This window comes from Myzus persicae, unplaced genomic scaffold, assembly GCF_001856785.1.
Source record: "Myzus persicae strain clone G006 unplaced genomic scaffold, MPER_G0061.0, whole genome shotgun sequence".
In the NCBI taxonomy this organism is placed as follows: domain Eukaryota; kingdom Metazoa; phylum Arthropoda; class Insecta; order Hemiptera; family Aphididae; genus Myzus; species Myzus persicae.
This window is the reverse complement of record NW_019104017.1, coordinates 19,753-40,589: the sequence shown is the minus strand read 5'-3', so window position 1 is coordinate 40,589 and position 20,837 is coordinate 19,753. Positions and strand designations below refer to the sequence as shown.

General features: G+C 27.0%; 1 protein-coding gene and 1 long non-coding RNA gene across 3 annotated transcripts; one reads left to right on the top strand and one right to left on the bottom strand.

Moving 5' to 3' along the window:
• The first annotated feature begins 727 nt into the window (after positions 1 to 727).
• Positions 728 to 14,327, top strand: LOC111037637 (fatty acyl-CoA reductase wat-like). Its single transcript, XM_022320315.1, has 9 exons — positions 728 to 979; positions 5,882 to 6,255; positions 6,952 to 7,200; positions 7,933 to 8,078; positions 8,188 to 8,297; positions 8,389 to 8,581; positions 11,915 to 12,157; positions 12,896 to 13,153; positions 13,587 to 14,327. Exons 2-9 carry the CDS (start codon positions 5,905 to 5,907, stop codon positions 13,690 to 13,692), a joined length of 1,656 nt encoding a protein of 551 aa, XP_022176007.1. The 5' UTR covers positions 728 to 979; positions 5,882 to 5,904; the 3' UTR covers positions 13,693 to 14,327.
• Positions 6,603 to 18,740, bottom strand: LOC111037639. Of its 2 annotated transcripts, none has more exons than XR_002604898.1 (3): positions 18,599 to 18,704; positions 8,403 to 8,559; positions 6,603 to 7,150 (listed from the first exon to the last, which is right to left on the bottom strand). It is a non-coding gene; the product is annotated as an uncharacterized LOC111037639 (long non-coding RNA). The 2 variants fall into 2 exon arrangements; XR_002604897.1 differs by having other exon boundaries at positions 7,044 to 7,150; positions 18,594 to 18,740.
• Between the last annotated feature and the right edge of the window lie 2,097 nt (positions 18,741 to 20,837).

Genomic DNA, 20,837 nt, shown 5'->3' with positions numbered 1-20,837 from the left:
AATAAAAACGTAATGTTTTGATGTGCTGAACCACGTGGGTATAATAATATGGTGACCAGAGGGTTATGGCGATTCCTTAATTTGAATGTATTTGTTGTGTATGAATGCGTACAGACGACATGGTTTCATTATGCGGAAATAACGTTTTTACTAAATGAACACATGAAAACATACAACTCAAGTTCATAACATCACTTATTATACATATTAATATTTTTAGATTCTAAAACAACAGAAAAAATACTAATTTTATATAAATGTGTGTGGGTGGTTTTTTTGTCTGTAATCATTTTAGTTTTAAAATATTTAAAATCACCTATGGTAGTTATCTTATAAAATAAATTCAAAATTAACATAGATGGCAGATAGTATTTTAAATAATTGAATGTGTGATATTTTGAAATTATTTCAGTAGTTTTTGAGAAAATAGGCGGAAAACTGTAAATAACTATTAACTTGATAAATCCATTTTTGTTTAAACTTATTTCCGTCAGATTTATAACAATATAGTAAAATATCGAACAGTTTATCGAATGATATGAATTATTAAAATATCTTTCAACTTATAAAAAACTAAAATTTAAGTAATTAAACACGATGGAAACTAATTATGAAAGTTTTGGATTCATTGAGAGAGGGGGGAAATGATCCTGAAATCCCCACTGAAATACGCACGCCTATGAATTTATTAATTTTGCAATACCATTCTGCGTAGAATACTTCTCATTTGATATTCGAACTCCCGATCATTCCGTTACGGTTATTCGTTAAAGAAGTTTCGTTCATACGCTTACATAATATTCACTCATAATTTTCAATAAATGCAGTAAATATTAAATCATTTTCATTAAATGTTAGTAAAGTAACAGAAATCATGTTTCTTATAGTGTAATATTTATTTTAATTGAACACTAGTTGCATTTGTTAAATTAATATAAGATAAAATACATAATTTTTACTAATACAAAAATTGTTTCAGGTATGTATTTTGTTTATTTACTAAGTGCTTGGTATTCAATGCGTATCAACACCTTTAACCTAAGTTTTAAACCAACTTTATTACACTAGACCTAAAACTGGGAGCTGGCCAAATGGCTCATAACGTTGTTTTTATTAACATGTATCAATAATACATTTATAATCTAATATACATAAACATATAATTACAATTAAAAGTCTAAATATAATTATAGAATATTGGTCCCAAACCAATAACAATTTTTGTGTTTTTTGAAAAATCGATATATTGACGGTAAAATTAAGCAGTGCAATATTGGTATACTGACCATAGAATACAAATTTCGTCTTAGACGCAACTATTCCACAGCCCTAAATGTAGGGTCGGATCTAGGGTGGAAAAATTTCCCGGCGTAATATTTTCTTAATTGTTTTGGGAGTAAATTGTGTACATTGGAGATGTCGGTATTTTTCTTTTATAATTTATACATCAGCTACAGATGGGTTAAGTAGCAAGCCAAATGAAGGTACGTTATTTTGTCGTTGAAAGCAAGTTTGTTGCTTGAATATTTTCTATATGAATAGGTAGGTACTAATAAGTAGGGATAAAAAAATTAAACAAAACGGCGACCAAATTAATCTCTTTTTTTTTAAAGTAGTTATTTAATATTTTAATGAAATATTTAAGTTAAATCTCAGTTATTTCAATACAAATTAGGGAACTGAATTACTGATATAAGTAATTTATTTTCCTATTAGTAATAATAAGATAAGTTGACTTAATTTTTGACAATAAATATTGCATTTGCTTAAATGTAATTTATATATCCTCAACATCTCAAATCACACTCTTCACACAGTTTTTCGCATTCCTAGTCACCAAAACAGCCAAGCTATATTACTCCAAATTTAGGAATCACAAAAACCCCCACATTAAAAAGTTATTATCTATCTCCATTCCCGGACACCCTCACAAAAGACAAAAAATTGCCTCGTTAACGTATAAATTAGACATGAATATTATTAAATTCCCAAATAATTGTAAATTTAAGCCGAAGTGCCTTCACTGGTTGGTTCTTCCTTCAAGGTTAGGTTTAGCTACTGTATCTAGCTTAATTTAAGAAACGTCCATTATGCCTATTGTAATTTTTTTATGTATAGATTGTATAAATTCTAGATTCAAAATGAAAACAAATATATCTTCAAATCGTCAGCGATTGCGGAGAATTTAAATACATAGGCAAAATCGGCCTGTGTTTTTAATATTATAAATTGGAATAACAAAAACTCATGTTGGATCTCATATTCAATTTTCAAACTTTATGACCCAGTCTATAAGTTGTTATTACTTAACACCTCAAAATAAAACAAAAATAAAAAACATAAAAATGTTTAAATGTTCTCGTAGCTTAAAATTTGTTTAAATATTTTAAGTTTTTCATTGTGTGTAAAAATCCAAAAATCATGATTTAAGTAATAGTGAAAGGTTTTAAATTTTGACTTTTTATGTTATTAAAATTACAACAAAAAAACTAATTTTATTTGATGAGAAATCATTATTTTCGTTTTTTACGTGTGAATATCAAATTGTGTAAGCACTTCAGACGCTTGTAGGAAATTCTGGGAAATGAATGAACTTTTTCATTATTTTTGTAATGAACACTCTATGTAACCTTGTATTACATTTTAGGTATATATAAAAGAAGCGCTTTTTTTTGCCTGTTATTAACTTTAGAAGATATACAATTTCCCTGGCCTTAACTCTAATGGTGGTTTTTTGTTGTAAATTAGAACTAGTTGGTACTTTGGTCAAAAGTAGACAATTTTCAGTACACACTTTTCAAAATAATCGAAGAAAAATTTAAAATTAAATTAAATTAAATCTGCACTTTTCAACAAAATTAATTTTGGTTTTTGTTATAATTCAAAAATAACCGTAGATTTGAAATCATTTTATATTTAGATATTTGATTTTCAAACTTTTCAAGCTGTTTATAGATGTTTGAAATTTTCTACTAGTAAAATTTTTTTATTTATTTATGTCGAAAAATGTTTTGTTTTAATTCCCAAAAGCTTGGAAATAAAAAATATACAAGGTTTTATAATAATTTTGAGGTTTGGAGAGTAAAGATTTAATTAAACCCTAAACTATACTGCAGGCTACTTCCCCGGCCACTTTAATATTAAATAATTAGTAAGCAGAGATAAACCAGCTGACTGCTACAATTAGACTAATGGAGTAACTTGGAGTACATTTTTTAGGAGGGGGGGGGGGGTCAGAGGAGATGATGCTCTTCTATACCTCAACTATTTTGCCAATACCAATACTATACATATTAACACTATATAAGTGAATATAAAAATAAAGATCTGCTATGTGTTGTAATTAACAATGAATTAGAGCTTAAAATCTGGGAAAAACAAATCTTTGTCACATTCTCTGCTATAAAATATCTGCGGGGCAACTGTCCCTCCCCCCTCACCACACAGATAACGCATAATATGATTAGACTTTTGGTTATTAACTAATCTAAATAAATACATTGAGCAATAGTCACGTAGTTACGTTATAAATATATTAGTCATAGAATTTCACACTTAAGGTTATGAGCGAAGCAAAGAATGTATTGGTTTTACTGTGTTATCATGAACTAAATAGGCCCTATGGAAACATAGGTATTGCGGGAACGAGAGCGATTATGTGATATAAATTCCTAATAGAGACGGCCAGACCGATCTTGTTCGGCTTCTTAAGTCACATTTTACGATGTTCAAAGTAGTTGCGTTTTTCGACAGTTACAGTTGTATACTAATTATTGTAAGTCTGACTTTCTATTGTTAATTGAATATACCTACCAACAACAACATGTTGTTCGCTATTATTGTATGTATACCAATAATTACTCTAATGTTATTTGCTTATTGCTATTATAAATTAAGCGTCATTCGTGTTCCATTAAAATATAATTGAATATATGCCTAGGCCACTGTCATAGTTTATTACCCATGTAACTCAAAAGAAAGTCAAATTTCGTTTAGAAATTGATAGTACTTAAAACAATTAATATCTTACTGATATTATCATTTATCAATGCTGCCTGTTACCTGGGAAGCCAATTCTTTTATTATTTATACATATTTTTATACTTCGCTTCCATAATATGATTGCTACTTGGTATCTCTGTAAAAATGGTAAAATATGGTTTGTAAAAATTGAACGAAAAATGAGAAAAAATATTCCACTTAAAATATAAAACAAAATGATTAAAAGTTCTAAAACCTACAAAATATTATTCTAAAAGTTTAAACTATTCAAAGTATTATAAATAAACAACAACGAGGAGTTAAAAGTGTTTTCACATAAACGCTTAACGCACTCACAATATACACGGTTATACGTCAAACCTACTAAGAATTTTACTGTAGGTTGTGTAGTTGTAGAATAATCTTAAATATTAAATCTAATCTACTGCTGCGGATTAAGATAAAATATAAATTAAATTACTACTTATAGGTATCTAAAATATAATATAGTAAATTAAATACTTGGGTATTTTTTGGAAATATAATATTCTATTTACTTTTCTTATCATATCGCCATTACTAAAATAGTAAAATGTACAGTAAAATGTACATGACATGCATTTTACATATTACCCATTATAAATAATATGCAATAATATGCAATAATATGCATTTTATACAAAATATGCAAAAATATAATAACCACAGCGTTTGCCACAACATACAACGTTATTCGCGGACAAAAACATTATATAACAAAATAGAATATATAAATCTTATTTCGACTTCTCAGTTATTACTAATTACCATAAGAGTGCTACCTGCAGCATTATTGCAGGAAATTCAAAATTGTTGCATTGCAAACATATTAATTTACGATTTATATCATGTAAAGATTTCATAATTTATTTAACTGCAAATAAAAATATTGAAATAATACCGGGAAAATCTTATACGCTGAAGACTCGTTTCAAATGTTCATATTTTACGTAATATACTGCGTCTTCCGTGCATTTCATGTCAATGCATTTAATTAATGACAGATACATATTACATACGTAAGTAAAATAACTGTTTAATACTTTTATTTGATCTGTTTGTAGATTTTACACTGGAAAATTGCATTTAATATTTATAATTCAATTAAGTTGGTATGACTACGAGTACACAAAGATCATATCTGAAATCAAAAAGTATAATATAATTTATAAACTTTTTGATTTCAAATGTTACTTAAAAAAAACCTTGGAAAAATACAGTTTGGTGGTTGCATATTAATTTCCAATATTGAATGATATACTGCATAGTTAAAAAATCATTAAGCAATTTATCCTTTTTTTAACTGTTCATTAATATAGTGAAAATGATTTTATTTTGATATTCGAAATAGTTGTGTTGATAGTTGTAAATTATATGGTTTGTAAATAATGTAAAAATGTCATGTTATTTTTCAAATACTGTACAGTATACATAATACATAAAGGTATAATAATAATAATAATAATAATAATGATAATAATAATAATAATAATAATAATAATAATAATAATAATAATCTTTTATTACTGAAATTGTTCCAATTACCATTTATAATAGGGTCAGTAGTCATTATTCATTACAATAATTCGGACAAGGATGTAATAATAATAATATGACATATTGACATGCATTGTTTAATCTACAATTATATATAGCACATAATAGTTAATTCAATTAACAGTGGTGTCTTAATAACTCGAAAACTTTAATAAATAGAATTTAATTCTTGCCCGTTGAATCGTTTTTGAGTTGTGTTTGAGGGGAACAATCCGAGGAAAAACACAAAAGTCAAATTTATTTTTCTCCACTTTGAGGCTTTAATATTAATAATTAAATAGTTTTCATACTATTATTTTTACAGTTATAAACTCACAATTCCACAATATGGCTCTTGATTTACATCGTAAGTACATCGAAAAAAAGCAAGACAGTGCACCGTCGGTGCCTATCAAAGATATAATAAATTCTAAATACTACTTGGATCCCCTGGAGCTTTTGGGCGAGAGGAGCTTTAGTGAACCTCGTGAAGTTGATGAGTCTGAGATCGGAAGTCCAGTACAAGAGTTTTTCCGGGATGGAGTAATATTTTTAACCGGTGGTACAGGTTTTATGGGCAAGGTTTTAGTGGAAAAACTGCTCAGAACATGTCCTCACATCAAACATATTTATTTGCTGATCCGGTCTAAGAAAGGCAAAATCGTCGATGAACGATTGGAAGATATATTTGAAGACAGGGTAAATATAAATATTTATTGCTATAACATTTTTTTTTCATTAACCTACTTTTAACTTGTTTTGTAATTTATTTTATAAGTAAAAATATAATGACCTATTGTATAAATTAACCTTTAGTAACGCTCGTGGTATCATATAGCTGCGAGCGCGGGGTAATTTTTTTTCTGTTCAAATAACAATATTTTTTATTTAATTTTATTGGCTATACTTACTTAGAAACCAAGTATTTATAATTACATTAGAAATTATAAAACTATTTTTTCTATATCGGAGTATATTAATTGTTGCATAAAAAATTATAAAATTAAATTTGTTGTTCGTTATACAAATAAAAAAATTTTATTTTGATATTTTGTGATCGTACGATGATTACTAAAATATAGTGTTACTCAATAGAGTTTGGAAAATATACGAACTAATTTATAAGATATTAAAAATGGACTGGGGTAAAAAAAGCGAATTGTTCAGATCTTTTTTGTTTGTTTAGTTTTAACCTCTAAATTAATCTCCCTAGGTAAGAGAAAAAAAAGTTAAACCAATAAAAGGTAGTCGTATGTATATTTATTATATAAAATCTCTCAACATTTAGTCAACATTTTTAACGTTCATTATTTTGTTAAAATAAATATTTTTTAAGTGTAGCTGTAATTATTTTTTAATAATAATTATATCAATAATTTGTACGTTATAATATAGCTGTTCAAAAGATTAAAACACGAAGTTCCAAAGTATTATCATAAAGTTTCTGGAGTAGCCGGTGACTGCAGTTTGCCGGGTCTAGGATTGAGCGCAAGCAGTCGAAATACACTGATTAAAGAAGTGAACATAATTTTCCATGGAGCAGCTACTGTGCGTTTCGATGAACATATCCGTGTAGCTATGACCATAAATGTTTCTGGAACAAGAGAATTAATAAGTTTGGCCAAGAATATAACTAATTTAAAGGTAACATTAAAATAAGATATGTATGTATCATAATTAATTCCTATTGGTATTTTATCATTTATAGGTCAAGTACCTATAGTTTAATAATTTATACTACAAAGAGTCCAAACTATCAAATTTTAATAAATTTACATAACTGGTTGAATTATTTTTTTTAATTTTTGTGTATTTCGAAATACGACATTTAACTTTCATAAAAACTTACATTTTACTTGTTGAGTAGAAACTACCCCTGATTGCCCCTCTCGAGAATTTACCACATATTACGTCTATGTTTGTACAAATCAGAGTTATCAAAACCATGGATGGTATGTGGATTTGGCTGATTAGTTACAACATTTTTATGAAAAAAAAAATAACTTTAATAATTTCAAGAAACTTAGTTTTAACAAATTTTAACTTTAAATTACATAGGTATTTATTCAATTATACATTATTAAGTTTTATAAAAAATGTAATGAACGTTGAGAACCACTGTAGTAAGAACTATTATTATTATAATAATGATGTACTTGTGATTGATATTATTGCTCTTATAAAAAAGAAAAGAAATATTTCTTAATGAACGGTATTGTGTAATGAAAAAGGTACTTGTATACCTATAGTAAATTAACACAAATAAGTACTAGGTACGATTTGGTTTCCAAACAGGTTTTATATAGCTACTTTTAAATAAATGTGTCTAAATACTGTAATAACAATGAATAATAACATGGTTTTTTAATCAATTAGGTCGTAGCACATATTTCCACTGCATTTTCAAATTGCAACCGATTGCATGTGGACGAAAAATTTTACGATCCTACTGCTGATTATAAAGATATATTGAAATTAGTTTCTTCTACCGACGATAAAATACTACACTGTATGACCAGGAAGTAAGAATATCATATTATACATTTATTTTCTAGGCACAATAACCTAAAATAATAAAATAATAATATAAATATAATTTTATTGTAACAACAATATTTATTAACTTTTAAGAATCCTTGGCGATTTACCAAATACTTATTCTTTTACTAAATCATTGGCGGAAGATGCTATTCGAAGAGAAGCACAAGGTCTTCCAATATTAGTTTTCCGACCCACTGTGGGTACGTATTATAGAATTATAATTTATAATCATATTAAGCTTTTATGTTACAGATTTAAGTTTATTAAATGATTATTTCATTATTTGTTTAGTGGTTGGTACTTACCGGGAACCAGTTAGAGGTTGGATAGATAATGTATATGGTCCAACAGGAATTGTAGTTGGGGCTGGCACCGGAGTACTTCATACATACTATCTCGATTCTAATATTGTGCCCGACATAATTCCAGTTGACATTGTTGTAAACGCTCTTATATGCGCCACTAAAGAAACGGCGACAAATGGGTAAGTGTTTTTAAAATACCTATGGTTGAAATTGTTTTTATTTGTCGTTTAACAAGTCTATACACCGTGTCACCGTTAGCTTAACCTAACGGATTCTACAGTTTAAAAAAAACAATTAATTATTTAAATAAATCAAGTAATCTGGATATTAGATATGTGTAATGCATATAAATGTGCATAATATATAGGTATATAGATTATGTTTTTGTTTAGAGTTTTCACCCAAAGTAATTATTACAACGATTAATTTATAACGTATATTATGTTTAGATAATACATTTGTACGGACACAATCAATTATAAGAGAGAAAGTTTATTGTGATAAAAAATGTATATTAGGTACTCTGCATTACGTAATTACGTAATATATAATATTAATATATTATATATAATATAATATAATATAATATATATTATAATATAATATAATATTATAATATAATATAATAATATAATATATTATAATATAATATATAATATATTATAATATAATATAATATAATATAATATAATATAATATAATATAATATAATATAATATAATATAATATAATATAATATTATAATATAATATAATATAATATATATAATATATTATATATAATATATAATATATATTATTAATATATAATATCATAAGCGGAAAGATTAACTAATAAAAAGCAAATAAATTCGTTCTGCCCAATAAGTATAGTAGATTTTTAGTGAACCTCGTTAGTGTAATGGAAGTGTTAAATTTGAGTTTAACTATAAATCATTGCTTGCGAAAAACGATTTTAAGCGGAGACGGTGTGTCAATGTCTATTTCTAAATACATTTTTTAATTGAATTAAGTAGAAATTAATTTTTCTATTGATAATACGGTGATTGAATTATATTTTTGCAAAAGACATACATTGTATATCAATTTTAAAATATTATATATTTATATCATGTATCGACATTGTTAAATTACAAGATAATTTTACAGTCTTACCGTAAAACGATGTATATACACCTATATAGATTAGGTATTTGTGGTATAAATATCTTAAAATTAGTTTAAATATTTCGTTGTTTATGAAAAATAATAATAAACGTAATGTTGGAAAGTTTGATATTCATACGCGAATAATTGAAATTGTTAGATAAAAAATTGTTATTACTTACTATATAACATTATAAGCAAATTGTTTTGATTTTGGCTTAAAATGCTTAAAAATAAATCATTCCTATGTAGGTACCTATTGTTAATATTTTCGAACATAGCTACATAATAACAACTTATGAGGAACCATTTACTATTGTACTTTCAACCTTTCTGAATAGGTTGGCTGACCAGATTATCTATCCGTTACACTGTACAAACTTGGTAGTAATCGATGCATATTATACCTATTACATATAGGTTGATGCACCGAGCATGCTCACCCCCCCCCCCACTTTTTCCTTTAAAAATGGATTTATTCAAATTATTATGGTTTTTGGTATTTTTAAATATATTTAATTAAAGATTATATTTTCAAATGATTGAGATTTGATGTACCACTTAAAGAGGCACACTTCAGTGGAGATACAAACTTCTGTTTTTAAATGAGAATCTTTCATCCTTTTTAATACAAATTAATTAGTGGATATTTTTTTTCTTCAAATATTGATGTCCCTAGTTAAAAATTGGAATGAGTATTTTGAATGATTTGCATTATTGAAGAAAAAAGAAGATGCGCAGCTTGGTAAATGGCGAATCACCCTGTTTAGCATACGGCGTTGATTAAAATTGATGTCAATTTTTACCGGAAATTGTGACTCATGGTTTTTGTTTTATTTTTTGAGTTTTTATAATATGTGCAAAAAAATTGAAAAGAGAATATGTACAGCAGATCTGTCCATAATAAATAAGACATTCAGTAATCATTTATACAATTCTTATGCGCATCTTAAACGGCAAGAACAATGGTCATAGTATAATATGTTAGCCTGAAATTACGATTTAAGGAAAAGGGTATGCTTTGTTCTTTCATTTGAAACCACGATGATGAGAAAGGAAAATAGATTAAACATGGATATTTTTTTCACTGAAGATGCAGTTCAATGTCAAAAAGTTCATGAGGTATATTAGTAATACAATGGGTTATATTATATTATGCTAATGAGTAATGAGTAATGACTTGTTTTATTTCATGGCAACTTTAGATTGGGCAAACGTAATTTATGTGATGTACCTAGCTATAACTTGTAATTAAGAAATTATAACTATGGAGTAACGCAAGTTTTTTAAAACAATATACTAAATTATCTCTTACGAATATACGACTAACCATTGTAACTGTATAAATAAATTATCTATTAATTGAATACAAATTAAAATAAATGGTTCAGTTTTATGTTTATTACGACTTATGACTTATGAGAAATGTGTAAATAAGCTTACATTTTTAATGCATAACGAATTGTACTACGTATTTATTGATACAACAACAACAATAAAAAAAAAAACACCTGTTGTTGTAACAAGCACTTTTCTGAGCGTCATGCCTACACTTTACAATAATAACTTTTTTTTTAGTTAGTTTATAGTGATACTATATAATACATCATGAACTATAATACTAAAATAGCTTAAAAGACACTGTTCAAAAGTTTAATAGAAATATGCTATAAAGATAATTTTTTTTATACCATACAGATGAAAATGTAACATTTAGTATGTGTCTATAATATTTTGCTAATGGCTTTCGTTAAAAATTAAGAAAAGCTACGGTACTCAATGAAACGCATTTTGGAAAATAATAACTTGCATACACTTAAAGCTTAAAGTTGGTTACATATGAAGCACCTATACCACACACCATGGCTTTTTGTAATTTAAGCGCCTACAATTAAACACCGGTTATTTAAATGGCATTTTCAAACAGGCAAAACCACTCGCGTTTATTTCAAAATAGTCATTGACACGAAAAAACCTCAAATGTGTTAAAACCCGTTTTTCCAGGAAAGTCAAAAAACGTTAAAAAAACAAATTGACAATGATTTACAGAAACAAATTTTAAAACTTTAAAACTATGTAAGATCTTAACAACTGACCTTAAAAAAGGAGTAAAAAATTCAATATTAATTGTGTGGAGATATTATTGTATAAATGGTCAATATTTTGTGATACTGGAAGTATAATTATCATAGTTTATGTTTTTTACCAAGCTTATATAGGAGATTTTTGAATGGTAGTAGTTGATGTCACTATTATAATATTATTTAACTACAGTTTATACTTTTATAAGATTACAGTTTTACAGTTATAAGATAATAATTATCATAGATACAAAATTAAAAAAATATGTTTACGTTTTGTTTACAGGAAGTCAAAAGAAATACCAATATATACATGTTCAAGTTCTATACAAAAACCAATAAAATGGAATCAGTTTATAGAGATGAATCATCGTTATGGTGTTTACTGGCCTACAATTCGGGCGATTTGGTATTATTCGTTTTGGGTTACTAAAAATCGATTTTTATACGCAGTGTTAAATTTTTTTTGTCACGTTGTGCCTGGGTATACACTAGACACGTTGGCTGTTTTTTCTGGACAAAAACCAATGTTAGTAATGATTTAAATAAATAATTTATACTAAGTGATGTTTTAAGTGTCTACACTCCTTATTTTGAAAAGTCTTAATTTCTTTTAAAATAATATTTTTAATTAATATTATGTCGTTGCACAACAACATTTTTGAAAACAAATTATATTTTTACAAGTTCGTATTAAAATCATTTTTCACTTTTTTGTATGCCAATACACATTTTTAGTTTCATATTCCGAAGTAGTATATTTTTTCGGAGTACCTACTTCGAAGCATTAATATCAAATTTCGAAAGAGTTTAATATAATTAGTTAAAAGTATTTACACTTTAGACTAGCCATGGGCGGAGTAGTGGAACTACATTTTTATGGATGTGATACTATAAATACTTATAATTAATTGATTAAGTATATTCTGTTAGTCATTTTGTGTTTACGTATGGAAATACCCTGATATTCCGCTTATGAATATGAAGTTAAAAATATTGTGTATGTTGTTATTTAAAAAGGTGAAAAAATTGTAAAAAAATTTTTTTGGCAACAACGTCCATTTATGTGAAAAAAAGTATTTTGAAAATTCAAAACTTTTAGAAACTTAAATGGACACATTGCGACATTGAATATAGTTACTATTAGTTCTGATTTTTGAATTACTATTTTATGGTTACTAATTACTGGTAATTAGCTTAAATGATGTATAGTTTTATTTAAAAAAATAATTCAACTACATCATTGTATTTTTATATTTTCAAATAGATTGATGAATATCTATAAGAAGATTGATAAAGTGCGAGATATTCTGGCATATTTTTCCGACAGGGAATGGACGTTCCCCAATGATCGTTTATTGGCTTTATGGCATACTCTCGACAGTCAAGACAAAGAATTATTCAATTTCGACATACATCAACTATCATGGGATTATTTTTGCCAGGCACACTGTCTCGGTTTAAGAGTTTACCTCGTAAAAGATGATATACACACGTTGCCTGCGGCCAGGAAAAAATGGGAGAAGTAAGTTATACATGTATGAAATTAGAACAACAGTACAATTATTAGAAAATAGATGATCTGTGAATCTTGATTATCAGTTTACTGTTTACTATGCACCAAATATATACCTACATTTTAATAACAAGTTACAAAGTTATTCAAAATTCGAATCAGGCATGTATGAGTATATTATTAGGTATAGGTATTACGTCGCCGACGTATCATATTATGCAGTTATTAATTATTTTTTCTAAATTGTAATAACCATTTATTGTTATTTTGCAGGATTGTATTTTATGTCTGACAAATAAACTAGGTTTATAGTTTAAGATTTAAAAAGAAAATTTAAATAGTTTAATATTAGGCTGATTTGTATTTGCCCAAAGTTGATTAGTCTCAACGATGCATTAACTATTATTGAATTATATTTAATTTATTGTATTATTATTTTCAGATTATACATAGCGCATAAAGTCCTGTTACTAGTTATGTACGGAATAGTGTTGTGGTGTCTCTGGCTGATTGTGTCTATACCACTAAAATTGACTGGGCTAATGTAAAACAATTTATGGATAGTTAACATAAAAATGTATTAAATATTGTATTATTGTATTGTAACCAAGTACCTTATTAAATACGAGTATAGGTATTTATGTATGTGATAAGTTATAATAGTTGAATTCAAATCAGAGATGGCATTTACTGTCCAAATTTAACCATACTTATTGACAAATAGTTGAAGTAGTTGAAATTGTATGTACATGATACGCCATTTATGATAACTTTCAAAAGTCATAAAAAATGTATATAAACAATAATGAAAGTTAACTAAATTGTTTTTCCTTTTAAAAGCAATTTTAAATATTTAAAATAGTATAATTCAAGTATAGCTTATATATCGATGTTAAAAGTTAATAGATATTTTTTGATAAATACTATTACGCTATATATAAGATCTTTATTTTCCGTAGGTAATATATTTTTTTGTAATACATTTGAAATGCATTATTAGATTATACTAATTAATTCTCTCCCAATTATGTTAACTATAGATTAAGGGGCACATGTCTTATCCTTAAAAAGTATGATTTCGTCTTGTGAAATTTTTTTTTTTAACATTTCCTGTTTCTAAAAAAACTAAAAATATATTATAATATAAAATATAGATGATTACACGATGTTGATGCTTCCACAATAGGTAATCTATTTTTATTTACATATACATATTAGATTCATACAATCCTGAGCCTTTGAACAAAAATGTGTTCGAGTGTTTGAAACTACTGAGGCTTAAATTTAAGATGTAAGATTAAATTATTATTACGTAATCATTTTTATAATATTTGTGAAGTACAAACTTACAGTTTCCTAATTTCTAGATTTAGGAATTCCGAGTATTTGGGGGTTTACAATTGTGTGCTATATTGATAAGGTTTGATTAGAAGTAGAATATTATTGTTTTTATAATATCAACTGATTGAAGTTGTAATTTGTTTACTGTTGGTTGCATTTCATATTATATAATAAACCTAATTTACTAAATATGTCATAAATTATTATGCTTTGTAGATTCAATTGTATTGTAATAATTTAACATACCTATCAAACAATTATATTATCTTATAAAATAATTTTTTTTTTACCTTAATAATATAAAATTGATTTGGTGAATTGTGTATCTATACTGTGGATATTTTAAAGAAATATTTGGTTATGATATATGTGTCATGTATGGGATCGCCCTGGCGTATCATGAGTTTGAAAGTGTTTGGAGAGGATTTATGAATAATTTGAAAAAATATGATTGATATTAACAAGTTTAAGCTGGGAGCTTTACCTTTGAGAAATCCCACTCAATTCTTCATAATTATGTTGTGTTCACTATTTAGATCTCTGACACTTAAAAAAATATCACTTTCGTAAGTACACTTTACCTATTAGAAAAATGTTAACTGATAATATTATGTAATAACATCAAATTACAAGTGACTATGTATCTTGAAGTTATGACGTGTGCGTCTATGCATTTATCATTTACGTAATAAAAAATTTGGTGTAACGTAGTTATTTAATAGTAGGTATTTATATTTTTAACTTGAGTAATATTTAAAATGTCGAGAAAATAAAATAAAAAATATGATGTCGAAAAATTCATCAATTACTATTAAATTCTAAATCCACTTGGTGTTGAATCTACTACAGATTTCTAAGTAGGAAGGAAATAATATACCTATTACATTCAATGTGATTTATTATATAAGAATAGGATAATATAATAAATAAATAATATTACCTTATTAAATTTAGATCATAGACCTATACTGTTTATAAAAAATTAAAGGTATACAAACACACATATATTGTCAAAATATATTTTTTGGGTTGAGCTGTTCACAGATGAGTTAAATATACTTTACATATATCCGGCGTCGAGTATAAGTTTTTATAGAGAATATATTTAACGCACACACTCACACAACGTCACATAATATAAAATATAGTAATTGGTACTTACTCAAGGACATCCTCAAAAATTTTTCAAGGCAGGGGCAATACAAATTTTTGATTATATATTATTAGTGCCTACGTTAGTATATACCTACCTACATAGTTGTAACAGGGTCTAATTGTTATTTAAAATTAATTACTATTTCATTTTTAGACTGTTAAAACTTTTAAAAATTTAACTAAAATAACATCAAATACTAAATTCTCATTTACTATTTAGGAATATTTTTCTCTCAATAATAGTGGTAGTATAGTATTTCGTAACTAATAATCATATTAGAGAAAGAATGCAAGATATTGTGCTATTCATGGTTCTGATGATCATAATATAGTTCATAATAATTATATTACACTTTTTTTCATGTAAAAGAATACATTTTATTTGTATAAAATAAATATTCAAAACTTAAGTAGGTAAATAAGTTCGGAAATTACGATTAAGTAAGATTTAGATAAATGACATACAATAAGGGTTTTAACAGCTATAATTGTTAATTGTAATAACATGCTTGTAATCGGTCACGACCGGTGAGAAGGGGTGGTCATAAACTGGTCATTCTTGACCATCCTCGCTCGCGACCTTGTCAAAAATGTAAAGTTTTTCGGAGAGTTAATTATTTTTAATACACAACAAAATAGCTATAATTTATTTTAAAGAAACAATTTTACAAATAATTTAATTTTAATTTTAATTTTATATAAATAAACGAGTACCTATGTATAATATAATGGCTCAACATTTTAAGTGTAATTTATTTTTACATTTTTTTACCACTGATGTGAAAAAGTATTTAGTTCAAACGCTCGATCAAGTTTATTATTGTTTATTTTTTAAGTCTCTTTGGGATTCGTTGGCTGGATCGTCGGCGGAACATAACACACATTTAGTTGTCGACTCTCTTGGTTTGGTTCATTAAAATAATAGGTGGGAACTGGGGAGTAACTACAACGAACACAACGTTAAAGGTATCCACAATAAGCTTTTGTAAGTTTGAAAATATCGTTGAAATGGTCAATGGGTTCTGGGTCAACAAAGAATAGGGGTAGTAATGCCTCAATTGCCAGATCTGCCTAACTTCGAAAAGTCACAATTCCATCTGTATGCGCAGATAAGTGCAGATTACGAATAACGACTCTAGTAAGTTTTTCCTATCCAGTGGCGTGCTCTACAGGATGTTATCCTAGTTATACAGTAGGTTGAAAGATTTGTTTCAGAAATAATGAACCATCATTGTGCGTATAAAATACAACAATATACTTTAAAAGTTTCAAGTACTCAACTACTCAAGAATAATATTTTTAAATTGAAACAAGGCAACTAAAATCTTTATTCTTCGTTTAAAATGTTTAAGTATCAAATTTCGTCCAAATTTGAAATTAAAATACCCATAACGATGTACAAATGCAATGATTTTGTTTTTGAACTTATAATGAGTATACACCAACATCCTGTGCTAATAATATGAGCGAAACGAGTCGAGTGCATATTACGAATCAATATGTATTGTTACTTGTTAGGTATGTATACATATACAATTAAAGCATTTTGCATTGCTTAATCATTTATGATAGATATATTATAACTAGGCCGCGGATTTTTATGCACTAAAAAGTGTCAGAATATGCCATATAATATGCAGTCAAAATTGTGAAAATATGCAACAAATATGCAAGAAAATGACTTTAAACTGTGTAGTTTGATAAAAAAATTCACAATTGAATAACTTATCAATGTATGACTCAAAAATAATTAAAAATAAATTAGATAATTTATAATTACAATTATACCTAGGAATCTAATCAATAAATACAAATACATTTTTTTTAAATTTCTGCTTCAATATGCAATATATTTTTAATTTTGCCAACACATGCAGAAATATGCAATACATACATTAAATATGCAGCAATATGCAAAAAAAACATGCCATTATCTTCAAACCATTACAATTCGTAAAGATTACTGATGAAAATCCCAAAAACGTTAAAATAAAAAATATGAAACTGCATACAATTTCGCTCTCTAATTATAACGTATAGTGTACAGAAGCGTATCCAGCGGGCAGGTCTGCAAATAGATTCGAGTTCAACCTGATTTAGTGTTGAATTAAAAACAAAAATAACTGTTTACTTATTTTTTGTATTAACACATCGAACGTTGAAATCTGAATGCGAAATGTGAATATTGCGTGTATACCTACTCGTGTGACCGTATAACGATCATATTTTGTGTCGTGTATCATGTGCAGTGTATCAATGTATCTATCTATAAATAATTAATAAACGTACAACTAATCGGCTATTCACAAGCGCTTCTAGGAAAAACATGCAATGACAACCATATTACAAATGTCAATAAAAAAATAGATTAAAAATTCCCTAAAAAGAGGGGGTATTGTACGAGTTTTTCTTATAACCGGGTCTGCCATGAGTTTTTATCCTGGACACTCCTTTCGTTGTGTATTCGGCGTACAAATTTTAAATTTAAAAAACGGTGGGGATATTATACGTTCATATTATTACAATAGTAATATCATTGAATTTATTAAACTACCACATTTTTAAATTTAAATTTCTATGCTTATTATAATTATTTCCTTGAAATGTTGAAATGGCTAAAAATATACGGAATGTTTAAAACAAGGTTATTAAGCTGATCAGTTTTCCACTATGATAATAATAATAAATATATTACAATATGACATGAAATTATCATTATGTTTATTTTTCAACTTTAGAAAAATAAACTACCTCAATTTTTAAAATCCATTGTAACGTGGTCAGGGGAACCTTATAACAATAATAGTTATCCAGAGAAAGGTTTTCTATTCCTTATGGATAAGTTTTCCGTAGCTGGGGGTTAGAGCTGTGTATGAGGTATTATTTTATCAATAACAATTATTAGAGACGTTTGGTTTAAAGTTCTTTATTAATTACAATATTAAAATAATACTTTACTAAACATGTAGATTTCAGATGGCTGTTGGTAGGTGAGTTCGTTCCTGTTGATGAATGTTTCCGAACTGCCGTCGTGTGTCATTTTAATAATTACTATAATAATGTGTACAGGTAGAGAAGTGTTGAGTGTGTATATTTTGTATTGTACATTGGGCAATTCTATAGTATGTGTCTTTTGTGTATAATTTATATGTATAGGATGTAACCAATTGTTACACCATGTAATAATATGAAAATTAATGTTAAATATAATTCTTATAGGTAACTAATCTTAATTTAATTTACAGGAAATGATAAATATTGGTTAATATACGTGTATATATATTCTTGTTTTGATTTGACTTTTGTCTTTTATTATTGCAGTATGAACTAGTTGTTGTCGTTATTGAGTTGTCATAACTCGTTAATATTCTCCAAAAGTTCCACTCAGGAGCCAAGAATTATAATTTTTATTTAAATTATTGTTAATTTTGTGAAGTATAGTGATGATTTATTCCTAATAACAAGCTGTTGAAAGGTGAAAAAAAGGAAGGGGATACACAATTGTAATGAAAAAAGTTCGTGCCTGAATATTTAAATGTCTTATTGACTAAGATATAATTAGAGGGGGTACGCATGAATATATTTTAAGAAGAAGGGGACTTCGCCTCTCTGTGCCCCTTGAAATTCAAGAACTGCTAATAAGTTCCATATCCAATATTTAATTCTAGAGCAGCGGTTCTTAAACTTTTGGTGAACACGGATCCCCGATGAAAGAATTTAAAAATCGTAGACACACTACAAGTTTTATTTAGAATATCTTTTTACAAAATATCTCATGCTATCATAATAATTATTTAAATAATTATTTCATACTTCAAAACACATAAGTAGGTACATAATAACATTAGCATTTATATTTATCTTTATTACATATCATTTTTCATACAAATTTCATATTTAATTTTTAATACTCTTAAAATTCAACTTTAATTGTCGAGCTGTAATAATCTAAAAAAAAAAAAGTAATTTTCATTTGCTTAATGCAAAAGATGATGTTGCATGTTTCAGTTTTTGAACATTGGGCAATACCTTAAAAATGTAACCGTAGTTCGGACTCGATGTTTTCTATGCAATGTACCTATTCTTAATATAAACAAGGGCGGAGAAAGCTTTTTCGAATAAATAATCTGGAACAGGAAAATTAATAACGGAATCTACATTGAATAATATCTTAAATATGTTTCTTAAAATATTGGGTATCTTCGTCAGACAATTTATTCTTCTTCGGTTGATTAACGAAAATTTTTGCGGTTTGGAAACAATGCCTCATGCCTTCATAGGTAGTTCTTTTTTGACAGGCGGAGCTTCACAGTTCCTACTTTTTCATCGTCCCTTCAATCTTATCTTCAACTTTGAAAGTGTTAACATGTGTCATTGTGCCTCTTGATTTACTCTGAGAGGTATATGCGAAATTAGCTAACCAAGAAAAATCATTTAATTCAATGTAAATGATTTATATTGTAAACATTGTAAAATAATCTTATCTCATCACAGGATTTCAGAGTGCAATAGAAGTTGATGATGTTTCTTTCCGTGTCTTTGGAAAGTCGTTCAAATTCAATAATTTTGATTTTTTAAAGTTCACAATTTTACTTTCCTATATCCAAAATTGTATTCAACATTTTGGTTTGATTTTGAAAACAATTATGGCCAATCATGCCATGTGACTGATGGTTCAGTTTGACAAATCCTTGCAAATAATCTAGTACATTTTCCTGACATTGTTGGTGCACTATCCGTACTAACTCCTACAGATGTAATCCAATCAATTTCATTCAATATCTAGAGCCTAGATTCCAAAAAATTCACAAATAAATGTTAATCATCTTTAATTTTTATTTAATTAAACTATCTTAAGTTAACCAGTGTCATTTCTGTTTTAAAAATAATTTTTACTTAAGCCACTATGGAACACTAGTTATAAAAAAAAACGTAGTAGCTCTGCTGGTATCTAGTAATTTATAGTTTAATTTAACATTCGTTTGCTTTGTTCAGAATCTAAAATATTGAGCAAAAATAAAATAATGTCAAAAAACAAAAACCTAAAAATAGGTGGGCAAGTGGGTCCCGCTCTGCTGTATATTTAGGCCTTGTGTGGGCCACTGTAATGTATGTGTTAAATTTGAATTCAGTGATATGAAATCATCTTTTACAAAAAAATGATTATGAGTGAGGCTTTTATATTACTAAGTCTATT

Excerpts from the sequence above, each read along its gene's own strand:
- LOC111037637 (XM_022320315.1), top strand. The coding sequence starts at position 5,905 with ATGGCTCTTGATTTACATCGTAAGTACATCGAAAAAAAGCAAGACAGT. Across the intron at positions 8,582-11,914 it reads AAAGAAACGGCGACAAATGG|GAAGTCAAAAGAAATACCAA; the intron begins GTAAGTGTTTTT and ends TTTTGTTTACAG. Across the intron at positions 13,154-13,586 it reads GCCAGGAAAAAATGGGAGAA|ATTATACATAGCGCATAAAG; the intron begins GTAAGTTATACA and ends TATTATTTTCAG.